Consider the following 17,419-nt stretch of genomic DNA (forward strand, 5'->3'; position numbering starts at 1 on the left):
AAACACCTCAGTCACAGGACAAGCGGACATGGCTACTGATGAGTTCCCATTCGCTCTCTGTGTGAAGGGCCAGTGGGACCCCCACACTCCCAAACTAAAAAACAAACTTATTATCTATTTCCAGAGTAGTAAAAAATCCGACGGGGGCGACTGTGTGGTGGAATACAGAGTTTCCGACGGACAGACAGCAACAGTTCGATTTAAATCAAACGAAGGTAAAGTTGCCTAAACTTCTAAATCACTGTTGCATAGGATGTATCATGTATAACGCGTAAAGTGATGGCTAATATTAAAAGTTTCACAATTAGAGCTTATATCGAAACAAGTTATGGATTTACGGTGGGAGGAGTCCAAGAAACGAAACTGTTCAAATGTGTTTGTGTAAAGACGCAAATTAAAATTAATATGTTTGTTCACTCATGTATGTTCTTATATTTGCTTTAGTGAGACAGCGGGTTTTGGACAAACAAACGCATGAGCTCAAACTTGGTCAAAAAACAGCGAAAATGACTGTGAGTCTTCCGCCATCAGAGACCTCAGTTCTTCAGGTTAGTATCAAATTAAACAACAGAGTAACGTGTACGGCTTATCCTTAAACTCGAAGTAAAAATAAAATTTTGTTTTCTTAGGAATCAACTACTTCGGACAGCACAATCACACAGGGTAAGTCATCCTGTTTCCGAATTACACTGTTCTCCTGCCCTCTGCTGGACATTTTCTGTCCTGCGACACCAAGCACCCCGAACTTAATCTTAATGTCAAGAAAATGTGCTTCGTGGTAACATTTACAATACCTGTTATTATTACTACTGTTATTTTTTACTAAAATCAAAAGTATAAATTAATATTAATAACATAATAGCCTAATATGAGGGTAGGTACACATCAGCAAAAGTCATTAAAAGTGTTAGAGGAAGTAGAAAAAAAAGTCTTCAACTTTTGCAACTTTTTATAGTTTACTCTGGTAAATTCCATAAATTGTGAAACCAACTGTACAGTTATAGATATAACAATCTAAAACATAACAAATTGTAGAACAACTAGTAGAACTAATTGTAGTAAACTGTTACAGCTAATAACCATCTGTTAACTACAAAATATAGCTCAGAATCATAAAAAAAAAACTTAAAACTTAAAGTCTGGACAATACACTGAAAAAATATACCAAAGTAGCATATGTTATGTGTCCTGAAATGGGCTAATGTCTTATTTCCAATAAACATCTGTTGTTCTGTATAGCTACATAATTTTTTGAGGTTTTGAACTTAAGTTAAAACACTTATCCACACTCTGCTCCCTTTCCTGTGTGAAACTGATGTTGTAGTTGAGAGAAGATCCAGATGCATTTGTATAAGTCCTTGGTGTGATATGAGAGACATGAAAACTTCAGCCAAACTAAAAAATCAAGCTACATTTAAAATATTTTTCCCCCAAAGATGGTTTCTGTAGTTTTACGTAGTACTTAACACAATGATGTATGTTCAAGGCTAGAGTCCTGCCCGGCATTAAACACTAATTAGATGGTCTAGTAAGTGCACAAGCCTACATCATAAATGTTTCTGCTCTCATGCCACGAAAATACTATTTAAATTATGGCAGCTGAGATATGCAGCCTTACTTGTGGAAGGGAGTGGAGGGAGTGGTCTTTCTTTTTTTTTTTTTCTTTTTTTTTTTTTACAGTCTATGGTTTCTGTTACAGTGTATTAGCAAGTATTGTATTAACAAGTGGTCTTTTTCAGGGTAAATTTTTCATTTTTTTGTTCTTATCAAATGACAGTATTACATTTAATAAGCAGGCAGGCTATATTAAACTATGCTGAGCAGTTAAATACACAGAATATTTATTTTTACAATGTATAACCTTGAATATTTAACATTATCAATAATATTTAATTTATAATTTCCATTCATTTGCATATTTTAAATTAGCTAATTTAAGACTATACAGTAAAAAAAACACTTTTTTATAGTTTATTAAATGGTAATAAAATATGACAAATTCAGAGTTAAACTGTAATTAAAGAAAAAAACACTTAAGCAAAACATGGTCAGGTCAAAGTGTCTGAATAAATTTTGGTCCCAAATATTTAGCGATTAGTAGTCAAGATCCATTTGTTTTAATGGCATTGTTTACGTTAATTTCCGCCACAATGGCCGATTCTATATTGCGATGGCGACCTTAGCGAGTGTAGCGTAATAAGACTAGTTAGGTAAACAGGAGCTAAGACAGGTAAGGTTCTTTTAGGGATACAAAACAATGATTCCGGCATGGGAGGCAAGCACGCTGACAAGAATGCTAAAGACCTCTCTGAGATCAGTGGAGTGAGGTTTACCCATATAGCTCTTACCACCTGGCCTCCGTTACACTAACCCCCCTAAATCCTCACTCCAATCCAGGTCACGGCACCAATATAACCCCCCAGTTCGATTCTTCTCACTCGCTCCAAGCAGGATTCAAACCAGAGTTTCCGGCATGGGAGGCAGATGCACTAACAAAGCTGCTAAAGACTGCAGGCTGTAGCATTGGTTGCTAACATTCTTCTTGAGATCAGTAGAGTTAAATTTACTCACACAGCTCTTACCAGCCAGCCTCCTTTACACTCACCCCTAAACTTCACTTCCATCCGGGTCACGGCACCAATGTAACCCCTCCAGTTCTAATCCCTTTCACTTCCTCTGAGGGGGATTTAAATGGCCAGTTCCTACATGGGAGGTGGATATGCGAACAAGGATGCTGAAGACCACAACATTTAGCAGAGTTTTTCTTTTTTTTTAAGTTGCTACACAGCTCTTACCAGCAGGCCTTTGTTACAATGACATGATCAGAATCAAGTATTCTAGTTGCATAAGAAAACGTGGAAAAAATATCCAGCTTTACATTATCAGCATAGTACACACTCACCTCGCAAAAGCTATATGAATTAAGCACTTAATTAATTTGCCCACAATGCCTCAACACAGACCCAGGCCACTATTTTAGATTTTAAACACAAATTGAACAACAATTGACACCTGGGTTGACAAGTGCTTGTGTGACTGGATAAAAAGACACACACAACTTAGTTTAAACAAATATAAAGACATTTTTAATTGGTCGTAACTTCTGGAAAGAAACAGCACAGACGCTTGACAAATTAAATTAAAGTAATCCTACATATATTTGTATTAGCATATTTAAAACCTTTCAAAGTGAATGATGTTTTTACATTCAGGTGAACCACAGAGTGAAGAAGAAAAAGAGGAGGAGGTTGAGAGAGTTGAGGAAACGGAAGAAGATACAACCCCTAGATCAGCTGTAATTGAAAATATCCAAAACAGTGGTCAAGAGTTTCTGACAATGCTGGTGGAAAATGTGCTGAAAGGATCTACTGCTGAGTCAAAGGACTTCAACATTGAAATAATACCAGAGAGCAACTGTGCTGTGGTGACATTTTCTAATAGAAAGTGTAAGTCATGGGTACTGTCCCCCAACAGAATGTACTCTTCAGATGTACATGCAAAATACTAGCCTCTTACTAAGCTCTGAGGTGTTGATCACCTGCCTTTATTTCATTCCATAGATGCAGACCATTTCTTCGTATCATCTACAAGCAGTGGAATAATTAAGAAGAAAAACATGAAAGTCCGATTTCTTGAGATGACTTCAAAGGTGAAAGCTGAAGACTTACCTCCAAACTCAAATTCTGACTTAATCATGCTGTATTTTGACAAATTTGCAGAAGTAATGGATGATGGGGTAACATTTGAAACAGACCAGTCAGCAATAATTACTTTTACAAATCCTGAAGGTACATAAAGTGGTTACATTTGATTTATTAATTGAATTGAATTTTTGCATTTGCATAAACTAACAATGTGTGCTTTTTCAGATGTGCAAAAAATCCTCAATGAGCCACATCAGATTAAGAAACAGCCTTTCAGAGTACTGCCATACTACGAATCACTACAATCAGCTTTATATGGTAAAGACAGACCCACCCTGAGACTTCCAGAGGCATTTATTGAGAAGATTGATAGAACTGTATGGCACCACTTAAAGGAAAACCAAAAGTCTCTGGATTCAATCAAGCAAGTTTTGTCCAGTCATTTTTGTGAGATGGAGTTTCAGTCCTCTGCAGTGAAGATCAGTCCTTCTCGATCCCTACTTAACAATGGTGCGCAGACCAGAAAACTCATTCAGACATGGAGAGAAAATGCTCTCTCTGTGTTCTTAGCATCAGTGTCAAAGTTTAAATCTACTGAGCTCCACATTCAAAAGGATTCATGGACAGAGATACAATCTGAAATTCAAAAAGCAGTAGTGGGAGAGGCTGTCACACTGGTTCCCTATGTGGATGAAATAACAATAGCTGTAGCTGGCCTGAAAGAAGATGTGGATAGGATTGAGGGAATCCTGACAGAAACTGTTGAGAAAATCACCCAAAGAATCCAAAGAGAGAAGGGCAGTGAGACAGATGAAATCAATATGACTCCATCCATTTACAATCTTGTTCTTTGTGATGGTCTGAAGCAGCAAATGTGTGACAAATTTCCAGAAATGAACATCACTTACCATGTGCACAGCCAAAAGTTAACTTTCTACGGTCTAAAACATGAGGTGCTGGAAACAAAGAACGAGATACTGCAGACTGTTCTTAATTTGATTCATAAACCAATTGAGCTCCACCAATCTGTTTTAGATTTTCTACACAAGAAGGATCTAGATGCAATAACTAGAGATTTGTTTTTTGACAAAGAAATTAATGTAGCATTAAAAGCTGATGGAAAGAGAGTTTTGCTTGTTGGGAAAACAGACAAGGACTTGAGTGTAGGTGAGAAGCAACTACAAACACATCTGGATCATCTGAGCTTCAGTGTAGAAGATCCCAGTGTTCTAGGAAGATCAGACTGGCATGACCTTGTCTCTCGCATAAAAAACAATGTCACAAATGTTACAGTACAGACAACCGTCAATCAGGTGGTGGTTTCTGGCTTTGTAGATTCCATCACTGATGTTGAACAAGAGTTATATAATTTTATTCAGGAAAACTCTCTTTTTGAGAAAACTTTGAAATCTCACAAGACCGTTGTCACATTTATTAAGGATTACAAAAAGCAGGACTGGTTTGAAGAGGTGAAAGGTAAAGTAAATGTGGACTTCAAAGATGAAGACATCGTGATCAGTGGCTCAAGGCTTTATGTCTCTCAGTGTGTGCCTGTGTTTGAGGATTTGCTTAGATCTGTGTATCACTGCACCAAGAAAATAGTTAAACCAGGGGCAAAGAAGTTTTTCAAGGAGAAAGAGTTCATGTGGGTTGCATATGCCAAGACAAATACGAATTGTTTGGTCCAGTTACTAGATGAGCATGACCACCCACATGACACAGTTCAATCACGGGCAATAAAGGCTATTTATGAACATAAAACACATCAAGGAATGGAGATTACAGTAAACAAAGCTGACATGTGTTCATTTCTAGTAGATGCAGTGGTTGGTGCATGCAAAGAGACCCTCCTACTTGATGGAGGTTTAGCAAAAGCCCTCTCAGATGCTGCTGGTCCTGAACTTCAGGATGCCTGCAACAAGATTGTCAAACGGCGCAAACTGACAACAGGTGATGCTGTTCTCCTCAATGCAGGAGGACAGCTACGTTGCAAGCATGTCATTTTAGCAATAGGACCACATTATAACTCTTCCAATCCTCAGGAGTCCATAAAGCTCCTGAAAAAAGCTGTGAAGAAGAGTCTGAATTTGGCAGATCAAGAAAGCTTCCAGTCATTGGCAATCCCAGCCATTAGTTCTGGTAATTTTGGTTTCCCACTGGACCTGTGTGCAGACACTATTGTGAAAGCTATAAAAGAGTTCTGTGATTTTATTGAAGAGGAAAATACACTGAGAAGGATTCACCTAGTTGACAATAATGAAAAGACAGTCCAAGCTTTAGAAGCTGCAGTGAAGAAAGTTTATGGAGTCGGTGCACCCAGCCACAGTATGGCATCTGGAAGCAGTTCAAGCAGCCAGCAGCAAAACCAAAAGCAATTAAGTTCTTCTCCAAGCCAACAACAGATAGCCACACACTTTCAAGGAGCATCACAAAGTTTCCAGACAAAAGAAGGTTTAACCATCACCCTTATGAAAGGAAACATTGAGGACACAACAGTGAGTCCAATATTGTTATACATAATATTATTTGGTGTCTTTTGCCTGAAGCTCTTTTTTATTATTTAAACTATCAAAATGTCTAGAGATGTACTTGAGATGGGTTGGTGGGTTTTTCTTTCATGTTTTTTTTTTCTTTTATAGTTTTTTGTTTAATTAAAGTAAAACATTGGAGCATGATTTGAGCTGATTAACCATCCGTACATATCTGCTTTTTTGTACAGATGGACATTGTTGTGAACACTCTCAGCACTGACCTGAATCTCAGCGTAGGAGCTATTTCAAATGCACTTCTCAAAGCAGCTGGTCCTCAGCTTCAAGTTTTGCTCAATCAGCAAGTCACAGGCTCTGCCAACAATGGAGCAGTCTTTGAAACAGCTGGTGCAAACCTGAAGAACAAACTGGTGTTCCATGCTGTTGTACCACACTGGAATCAGGGGCAAGGAAATGAGCAGAAGGTAATGCTATTTGATTGATTTTTAGTGATTAGTAGTAAATCTGATGTTTTTAATCTGATGTTTTTGTTCTCTTTGAGCAGGTGCTGGAAGATATCATGGATAAGTGTTTGGGACTGGCAGAGCAGCGTCAGCAGAGCTCCATTGTATTCTCTGCCATTGGCACAGGAAACCTGGGATTTCCAAAGACACTGGTGGTCAGCACTATGCTGGACTCAGCCTTTAGGTTTAGCACTAAAAGGGGTTCAAAGCATGTGAAGGAAGTGGTATTTGTTCTTCACCCCAAAGATGCACAAACCATTCAGGTACCTAATGTATAATGTCACACCAGTCTTTTTTAGATCCATATGGAATTCTGCAGATTTTCTCCTCCGTAACACTAAATGTCATCCACAACAGGTATTCACAGATGAGTTTAGCAAAAGGTTTTTGGGCCAGTCTGCCTCAGCAAGTATCCCAACACAGAACACAGCCCAGCCACAGAGCACAGGTGCTCAAAACTTTTTTTTTCTAACTAACTGGTCTCAAGCTCATTTTAGAAAATGTTTGAAGTCAGTTAATTCCCTAATGTTTATTTAGTTCTGTTGCATTTTACAATGAAATTACAGGCCCCTTCTCAAAGGTCATAACAAAATCAGGGATTCATGAGACTACTGTGGGAGGAGTAACACTACAGGTCCTGAATGGGGATATTACTTTAGAGAAAACTGATGTCATTGTGAACTCCAGCAGTAAAGATTTCACAGCGAAATCAGGTATAGTTACAAATTCTGAATTAGTAGAAGACTGTTAATGCTTTTTATACTCCGACTTTGTACTAAATGACTTTTCAAGCACTTGGCTAGAATTGCTTGCTGCTTTACTTTATAAGATGGGAATGATTGAGCTGAGAGTTAAAACACAGAAAATAAAACATATTTTATCTCAAACTGTCAAGGTGTCTCAAAGGCTATTTTGGATAAGGCTGGTCCAAATGTAGAAACTGAGTGCCAGCAACTCGGTAAGTAGAATGTTTTAATTTCTAAATTGAAATATTTTATAAGAATTAAATAATGAATATATTAAATATTATAAAGAAAGTTCCACACAGAACAGAGCATGTGCTGTCATATAATTCTGGTTCATGTGTGTTGCCAGGGGCCCAGACTAACAGTGGACTGATAATGACTCAAGCAGGGAATTTGCAGTGTAAAAAGATCATCCACATTGCAGCACACAGTGATGCTATTAAGATCCAAAAACATGTTAGAAAGGCTCTGGAAATGTGTGCCAAGGAAAAGTTCACCTCCATTGCATTCCCAGCTATTGGTACAGGTGAGAACAAACTCAACAAGAAAGGAAAAAACACATGAGAGAGAAAGTGATAGTGTTGTTAATCTCTTTGTCAAATAATGACTGTCCTTGTTTATAAAAACAACATACAACATATATGAATAAAATGTATAGTTTTATTTATTTATTAAAACTTTTGACAATAAATTCACTTTTTTTTAATTGAGTAATCTCAAATTCTAGATTAGCATTATAAATAAATAAGTGCTTATTATAAAATGTGATATATAAGTTTTCTCATTACATTAACTTACTTTAGCAGCCCAAATTGTTACAGTATCTTTATACTGTCAATTCAAGACTTTCACTGAAAACATAATCACAGAATTTAGTTACATCACTTGGTTTTTCCTAGGACAAGCAGGGTTGTCTCCGGGTCAGGTAGCCGACTCAATGATGAATGGCATGCTGGACATGATAGGAAAAAATCCCCAGTCAGCTCTCAAGCTGATCAGACTGGTTGTGTTCCAGGCCCAAATGCTCCCTGAATTCCACAAAAGCATGCAGAATCGAGAAACTGGACCTGCCAAACAAGAGCAGAGTACCTGGTCAAAAATCAAAAGTATGAATCACTTTTATTTCAACCTAAATTTATAGAACAAGTAGCCTTTATGATACATGAAAACATTCAAAGATAAAACAGAATAGTTCAGAGATGCATTCTAATGAGGTCATGCACAACAAAGATATCAAATGCCACTTGACTAAAGATATTTACCTATTCCAATTTTATGTATTTTGCAGCATATGCTGCTAGTGTTAAATCCTTCTTCACTGGATCTTTGGAGAAAGAAATAAAACAACATGGTGGCAAAGACTTTGTCATTGAAGGTGTGCAAGGAGATCCAGTGATTTTTTCTATCTGTGGACCATCACAAGCAGATGTGGACAAAACAAAGCGTTTCTTAGAGGATACAATCAATGAAGACCAAGTGTTCCAGGCCATCACAGACACAGCAATACTTACCTTATCAGATAAAGACCAACAGCGAATCCAGGACCTGCAAAGCACTATAGATGTATCTATAAGGCTGGAATACAAAGCCCATAAAGATTCTGAAGAAATCCCAGGACAGGCCACACTTATAGTACAAGGTCTGAGCCGTGATGTTCTAAAAGCCACCCAGGAAATCCAAGACATGCTCAAAGCAGCCAAAGAGGATGAGATACTGAAAAGAGAAATGGATTTCACAAGTGAGTTTGTGGATTGGCAGTATGAACAAGGTGGCCAATATAAGAGTTTTGATCAACGTGCAAATTTTGAGTTGGAAAGGGCCCTTAGTGGACAAGCTGCAGACGTCAGAATTTCCTTCCAAGGCCAAACTTACCAGGTTAAACTGCCTGAAGGTCCTGCGGTGAGCACCGCTGGAGGAAACCAGATGAAAATCCGACGTATTGACAAACTGAAAGGTATTTGTTAAATTGTATCATTTATCAATAAGAAAAACAAAATAACACATGTATAAAAATGAATTAAAATGAATGTGTAAACTGTTATATAAAATATGTGAATCTAATTTGATTTGCCTAATTGCACTAGAAGTAATGGTGTAGATTTTACAACCACTTTAAATAGTTAAATGTTTTCTCCATTAGCTACTGAAGATATTCCACAGCATTGGGATGCAATGGGGCCTAAAGACTTGCACAAAAAGTTTAATTTGCAATCTACTAGCACAGAATACATTGATGTATTGAAGAAATTCCAGGCCACTTGTCCTAACAACAAAGTCTTAAAGGTGTGTGTATTATTTTATTCATTATATATTTATTTATTATTATCATTTTATTTTATTTTATTTATGTATTTCTTTATTTTATATCAAATAGTCTACAGGATTGAACATTAAACTTTAGGTAACTGAAATGTTTTTTTGTCCTTAAGAGTTTATATAATTTTACAGGATTTTAACCCGTAGTTACAGATAGAATTCCTGGGCTGTGTGTAAGTGGATCTTACTTTTGTGTTAGACAGGCAGTGCAACACATTAAATGACCAGGGCCCGTATTCACAAAACATCTTAAGGCTAAAAGTAGCTCCTAACTTGATGATTTAGGAGAAAATCTTAAAAATAATGGGCGTGTCAGTCCTAAATTTAGGACTCCTAAATTTTTGCTCTAAGAGTATTTTACAAAGTATTTTAGCACTATAACTAGCTCCTAAACCAGTGAAACATTAGAAGTAGTGAAGAGGACTCCTAAGTCACTAAGACCAAGTCCCAAACTATCCAAAATTGGCTATTACCGGTAATATGCCTCAGAATGTAAACTTTTTATAAACACACTGCATTTATTTGCACACATAGGCTGTTTTTCCACGCATCTTTTTTTTTTTTTTTTTTGAGGTTATCTCCAAGTTTGTCCCTTTGAAAGGTCATTGTCCGCAATTTTCATCGGGTAAAACTTTTTTGTCCCTCATAAAAAATAAATAAATAAAAAATCGGAGTGGGTTTGATTTTCTGTGTTTTTTGCATCTGTATAGCAAGCATTTTGAGATGTGTTTTGTCAGTTAGAGCCACCATACAAGCAAACACCAAAATCCAGAAATAAGTCTGACAAGTTCATCCACTTGGTCTTGCAGCACAAAGTACACTTGAATTCACAGAAATTAGTGGTCTTCTTTATAATATGTGGCTCCAGTAATTCTGGCAAAGCATCAAAGTTTACTGACATTCTTAAGTAAACTTTGAATTACCTGGGATAATCCCAGAGATCCTTTGAGAAGGTGCACACAAAAAGTATTCTCTCCTTCCTCTTTATATCTTATAACTTATTCCCTTTCTTTTTTCTCTTTTTAAGAAGAAAGTGGACAACAAAATCATCCTCACTGCTTGAAGATTCCATTTTGTATTGTTTTGCGATATGTTTTATTTGACTTTTTATTTACTTTTTTGTTGTTGTTGTTGTTGTTGTTGTTGTTGCAACGAATGAATTACTATGTGACTAGTGTGCAATATTCCGGAGTGTGACAAATTTTTAGAATGATGAATAAAAAAATAAAAAAAGAAACGCACACAAAAAAAAATTGCAAGGGTCTGGCAAGAAGAAACAGCTGTCCTTGCATCCAGTTTGGTTGTCTTTTACGTTTACATGCATTCAGCAAAGATCATTCTACTATTAGTAAAAGGGTGTTCATATATCCACAAATTTACGAGAAGCACACATTTAAGGGGCTGACAATTAGCTGAACATATAGTTGTTTTATTAGTGACATGTAGCCTGCATTTTAAAAACTTTATTTTTAAAAACACATTTTTATTTCTAAAACTTTATTTGAATTTGGCAAAATAGTTTTGTGCTCTACAATATTTTTATGAAATAAAAATAAATCTCTGACAGAGACCCCTCCCCTATCAGCCAACCACAGTTTGCATAGTTAGTAAGCACGCTTACATCATCCATAGCAACAAGGTCAACCCCGCCCTTACTCTTAGCTTAAGACTTCTCTCTATTTCTTAGTAAAAGTTTGTCTCAGCAGCTTTGTGAATAGGTTTTAAGAGAAAACTCTTAGCTAAAAACTTTTACTGCTATTTAGGAGAACTCTTAGTGCTAAGATAAAATGTTTTGTGAATACGGGCCCAGGGCTGCATTTCCAAAAAGCCCTAGTTGATTTTAGCTTTCAATGGGTCTATGATGTACTTAAGCTTACAATGCTTTTTGGAAAAGCATCCTGGGAAGTAAACACAAAGCAACATCACAGACAACTCAGTTTCATACTTGTATGCATTATGGGAATGTTAACTAGTCTTTACTCCTGTTTTCTTATTGTAGATTGAACGAATCCAGAATCCTGGCATGTGGAAGAACTACCAAAATAACAGAAGTGTCATGGAAAAAAAGAATGGTCATCAAAACAATGAGAAAAGACTCTTTCATGGAACCAGTGAGCAGACTCTCGCTCACATTGAAAAGAGTGGCTTTAACCGTAGCTATGCAGGACAAAATGGTAAATCGTTTACTACAATCACTTTAATTTTCAGAATTCACCTTCTATCATTATACTTTATATATACATTTTTCATTTTAATATATTTATTTTTCCTTTTTGTTTCTTGTTACAGCTGCAGCATATGGAAAAGGCACTTACTTTGCACTCAATGCAAGCTACTCTTCTAGCAACACATACTCAGTGCCTAATGCTCAGGGGCATAAACACATGTACCTCTGCAAAGTTCTTACAGGAGACTATACTAAAGGAGCAGGAGGGATGATTGTGCCACCTGCAAAAAATACCAACTGTGACCTGTATGACACTGTTGTGGACAACCCGAATGCGCCGACCATTTTTGTGGTATTTCGAGATGATAATGCTTATCCTGAATATTTAATCACTTTCACTTAGTCACTGAAGATCAGCCATTTAACACATTAAGGCAGAAGACTTGATCGCATCAGATACAATCAGGGAGATGATTTTTAACTGTGGTTCAAATAATGTGTCTTATTGAATCATTACAATTTAAAAGGGATTTAATTACAGAACTTTTATGTGTCTTATAATGAATTCATTTTCTCTTGTTTCTAGTGTAAAGTTTACAAAATTGTGTCTTGTTAATTCTGTTGATATTTGTACTAAATATGCAAAACCAATACAATCTTCAGGCCCTGTAAACAAACTGGACTGCAAATAAAAATCTTCAAAACACCAAATTGATTCATTGTAATTTCTTACACCCTTATACAACTGATATTGTTAAAATATGGCATGGCATGATGAATTTCTAGCTGCATGGTGATAGTGATCTGTCTCAAGGCCAACTAAAAGTTGTGACACTCCCATAGGCTTCCATATGAACTGAGGAATGCAGAAGTAAAGCGTGTCATGGATAGTTCCAAACAACCAATAGTTCCTATGGCAAGCCATTTTAGCCTAAAATATACTTTGCGTTACTCGTCGTAATTGCATTTTTACTAGTAACAATTCAATTAAAAAGCTCTCTAATTCAATTCTTACTAGTAACAATTACAATAAAAGAGCTCTACAAATGAATTTTTACTAGTCATATGTCTCCATTGACTATGGCAAGCCGTTTTGACTTTTATTCCATCTCAGGATATGAGTTCTTGATATCAACAATTCAGTTTTCACTAGTGAAAATGTTCATTCTTGATATCAGCAATTACATTTCCACTAGTAAAAATGATAATTTTTGATATCAACAATTCAATTTTCACTAGTAAAAATGTTCATTCTTGATATCAACAATTATATTTTCACTAGTTAAAATTGTAATTGTTGATATCAAGAATTATATTTTCACTAGTTAAAATGGTAATTGTTGATATCAAGAATTGTATTTTCACTAGTGAAATGTCTCCATAGACTGCCATTCAAAATCAATTGTTGATATCAAGAATTCAGTTTTCACTAGTGAAAATGTTTATTCTTGATATCAGCAATTAGATTTCCACTAGTGACAATTGCTATTTTTGATATCAACAATTCAATTTTCACTAGTAAAAATGTTCATTCTTGATATCAACAATTATATTTTCACTAGTTAAAATGTTAATTGTTGATATCAAGAATGTAATTCTTGATATCAAGAACTACAATTATTGATATCAACAATTACATTCTTGATATCAACAATCTAATTGTTGATATCAAAAATTACGATCCTAATTGTTGATATCAACAATTGCATTTCTGATATCAAGAACTATAATTCTTGATATCAAGAATTAGATTGTTGATATCAAGAATTAACATTTCAACTAGTAAAAATGAATTGTTGATATCAAGAATTAGATTGTTGATATCAAGAATTAACATTTCAACTAGTAAAAATGAATTGTTGATATCAAGAATGTAATTCTTGATATGTATGGCAAGCCGTTTTGTATGGCAAGCCGTTTTGACTTTTATTCCATCTCAGGATATGACGACTTGATATCAACACTTCAGTTTTCACTAGTGAAAATGTTCATTCTTGATATCAGCAATTTCATTTCCACTAGTAAAAATGCTAATTTTTGATATCAATAATATATTTTCACTAGTAAAAATGTTAATTCTTGATATCAACAATTATATTTTCACTAGTTAAAATGGAATTGTTGATATCAGCAATTTAATTTCTACTAGTAAAAACTTTTATTCTTGATATCAAGAAATGTTGTACTAGTAATACCAATAGGAAAGCCGTTTTGACTTTTATTAATTTGCATTAAATGACTTTTTGATATCAACAATTAATTTTTCACTAGTTAAAATGTTAATTCTTGATATCAGGAATTAGATTTCCACTAGTAACAATGCTAATTTTTGATATCAGCAATTATATTTCCACTAGTAAAAATGTTCATTCTTGATATCAACAATTCAATTTTCACTAGTTAAAATGGTAATTGTTGATATCAAGAATTATATTTTCACTAGTTAAAATGGTAATTGTTGATATCAAGAACTGTATTTTCACTAGTGAAATGTCTCCATAGACTGCCATTCAAAATCAATTGTTGATATCAACAATTCAGTTTCCACTAGTGAAAATGTTCATTCTTGATATCAGCAATTAGATTTCCACTAGTGACAATTGCTATTTTTGATATCAACAATTCAATTTTCACTAGTAAAAATGTTCATTCTTGATATCAACAATTCATTTTTACTAGTTAAAATGTTAATTGTTGATATCAACAATGTAATTGTCACTAGTGACAATGTTCATTTATGTTATCAAGAATTCGGTTATTGATATCAAGAATTAAATTGTTGATATCACAAATTATATTGATATCAAAAATGAACATTGTCACTAGTGACAATTACATTGTTGATATCAGAAATGCAATTCTTGATATCAAAAATAGAAGTCTGCACTAGTAACAAAGTAATTACTGATATCTATGGCAAGCCGTTTTGACTTTTATTACATCTCAGGATATGACTTCTTGATATCAACACTTCAGTTTTCACTAGTGAAAATGTTCATTCTTGATATCAGCAATTTCATTTCCACTAGTAAAAATGCTAATTTTTGATATCAATAATATATTTTCACTAGTAAAAATGTTAATTCTTGATATCAACAATTATATTTTCACTAGTTAAAATGGAATTGTTGATATCAGCAATTTAATTTCTACTAGTAAAAACTTTTATTCTTGATATCAAGAAATGTTGTACTAGTAATACCAATAGGAAAGCCGTTTTGACTTTTATTAATTTGCATTAAATGACTTTTTGATATCAACAATTAATTTTTCACTAGTTAAAATGTTAATTCTTGATATCAGGAATTAGATTTCCACTAGTAACAATGCTAATTTTTGATATCAGCAATTATATTTCCACTAGTAAAAATGTTCATTCTTGATATCAACAATTCAATTTTCACTAGTTAAAATGGTAATTGTTGATATCAAGAATTATATTTTCACTAGTTAAAATGGTAATTGTTGATATCAAGAACTGTATTTTCACTAGTGAAATGTCTCCATAGACTGCCATTCAAAATCAATTGTTGATATCAACAATTCAGTTTCCACTAGTGAAAATGTTCATTCTTGATATCAGCAATTACATTTCCACTAGTAAAAATGCTAATTTTTGATATCAATAATATATTTTCACTAGTAACAATGTTAATTCTTGATATCAAGAATTATATTTTCACTAGTTAAAATGGTAATTGTTGATATCAAGAATTGTATTTTCACTAGTGAAATGTCTCCATAGACTGCCATTCAAAATCAATTGATATCAACAATTCAGTTTTCACTAGTGAAAATGTTCATTCTTGATATCAGCAATTAGATTTCCACTAGTGACAATTGCTATTTTTGATATCAACAATTCAATTTTCACTAGTAAAAATGTTCATTCTTGATATCAACAATTCATTTTTACTAGTTGAAATGTTAATTGTTGATATCAACAATTGCATTCTTGATATCATCAATTTAATTCTTGATATCACAAATCTAATTGTTGATATCAACAATTACATTCTTGATATCAAGAACTCAATTGTTGATATCAAGAACTAGATTCGTGATATCAACAATTCCTTTTTGGATATGTGCATAGTAATGAGGTCCTTTTTGGATATGTGCATAATTAAGAAGACAGAATTACGAGGACACCTGCAGGACAATCGACAGATCACACATTTAACTTTATTCACGTTCAACGTGATTATAATTAAAGCTTCGATTGTACTTTAATGTACTATTTATTACTCGTGTTTTAATTTATAATATAAATTAATATTTTAAAATGGCAGCAAAACTAAATAAATGAATGAACAGGGCGAGGGTTACCCCCTCTGGTATATGCATCCCTGCCTCTCCTGCTGAAAAAACCAGCATATGCTGGTTAGGTATGTTTTGGTGCTGGGATGCTGGTTTAGCTGGTATATGCTGGTTTTAGCTGGTATATGCTGGTCCCTTGCTGGTTTATGCTGGTCCCTTGCTGGTTTATGCTGGTCCTTGACCAGCAACATGACCAGCATAAACCAGCAAAGGACCAGCATAAACCAGCTAAAACCAGCATCCCAGCACCAAAACATACCTAACCAGCATATGCTGGTTTTTTCAGCAGGGTCTGCTGAATTATTTTTATTCCCGGTAGGGATAAAATGATTCGCGAAACGCGCTTTGAAGTCTCGTTTTGAATCAAACATTTCGCGATACGTCATCCAGTTGGAGCGCTTCGAATCATTTTGCTATGCAATGGACTAAAAAGACGGACTTATCATGTGCATTGTTAACAGATCACATTAACAGTAGGTTAGACTATAACCTTATACCTGGAAAAAAAAATGTTTTCAAAAGTAACTTGATGATATATATATATATATATATATATATATATATATATATATATATATATATATATATATACAGTCAGGTCCATATACTGTGTATTTGGACATTGACACCATTTTTATTCATTTAGCTGTTGACCAAAACATATTCAAGTCACAGTTATACAATGAATATGCACACTCTGAGCTTTAATTTTTAGGGCAGTCTCATCAAATTGGAAGAAAGGTTAAGGAATTACAGCTCTTTAATATGTACCTCCCCCTTTTTCAAGGGACCATAAGTAATTGGACAGTTGACTCAAAAGCTGTTTCATGGACAGTAGTAGGCTATTCCTTCATTCCTTCAGCTGTTGCACTGAACCCACATCATGCAGTCAAAGGAGCTCTGCATGCAAGTAAAAGGCTTCAAAAAACAAAAGAAATGCATCAGACATTAGGAGTGGCCAAATCAACAGTTTGGTGAATTCTGAGAAGAAAAAGAACACACTGGTGAGCTCAGCAACATAAAAAGGCCTGGATGTTCACAAAAGACGAAAGTATGGGTGATCCTTTCCATGGTAATAAAACATTTTACAACATCCAGCCAAGTGAAGAACACTCTCCAGGAGGTAGGCGTGTCACTGTCAAAGTCTACAATCAAGAGAAGACTTCACCAGAGCACTTCTGGAAAAGCATTTTTTGGACTGCTGAAATTAAAATCAACTAGTACCAGAATGATG

General features: G+C 34.8%; 1 protein-coding gene across 1 annotated transcript; it reads left to right on the forward strand.

Annotated features, from left to right (window-relative positions):
* The first annotated feature begins 2 nt into the window (after positions 1-2).
* On the forward strand, positions 3-12,576 carry LOC141341156 (protein mono-ADP-ribosyltransferase PARP14-like). Its single transcript, XM_073846295.1, has 17 exons — positions 3-215; positions 445-548; positions 630-663; positions 3,213-3,446; positions 3,561-3,788; positions 3,870-6,139; positions 6,364-6,597; positions 6,678-6,899; positions 6,994-7,084; positions 7,203-7,349; positions 7,532-7,594; positions 7,732-7,908; positions 8,282-8,488; positions 8,671-9,336; positions 9,523-9,665; positions 11,698-11,872; positions 11,988-12,576. Exons 1-17 carry the CDS (start codon positions 29-31, stop codon positions 12,266-12,268), a joined length of 5,463 nt encoding a protein of 1,820 aa, XP_073702396.1. The 5' UTR covers positions 3-28; the 3' UTR covers positions 12,269-12,576.
* The last annotated feature ends 4,843 nt before the right edge of the window (positions 12,577-17,419 follow it).

The sequence above is a fragment of the Garra rufa genome, chromosome 8, assembly GCF_049309525.1.
Source record: "Garra rufa chromosome 8, GarRuf1.0, whole genome shotgun sequence".
In the NCBI taxonomy this organism is placed as follows: Eukaryota; Metazoa; Chordata; class Actinopteri; order Cypriniformes; family Cyprinidae; genus Garra; species Garra rufa.

What these genes read in the sequence shown, in the direction of transcription:
- LOC141341156 (XM_073846295.1), top strand. Translation starts at nt 29, where the DNA reads ATGGCTACTGATGAGTTCCCATTCGCTCTCTGTGTGAAGGGCCAGTGG. An exon ending in GGACAGCACAATCACACAGG is followed by an intron (nt 664 to 3,212) that starts GTAAGTCATCCT and finishes TTTTACATTCAG; the next exon opens with GTGAACCACAGAGTGAAGAA. An exon ending in GGCAAGGAAATGAGCAGAAG is followed by an intron (nt 6,598 to 6,677) that starts GTAATGCTATTT and finishes CTCTTTGAGCAG; the next exon opens with GTGCTGGAAGATATCATGGA.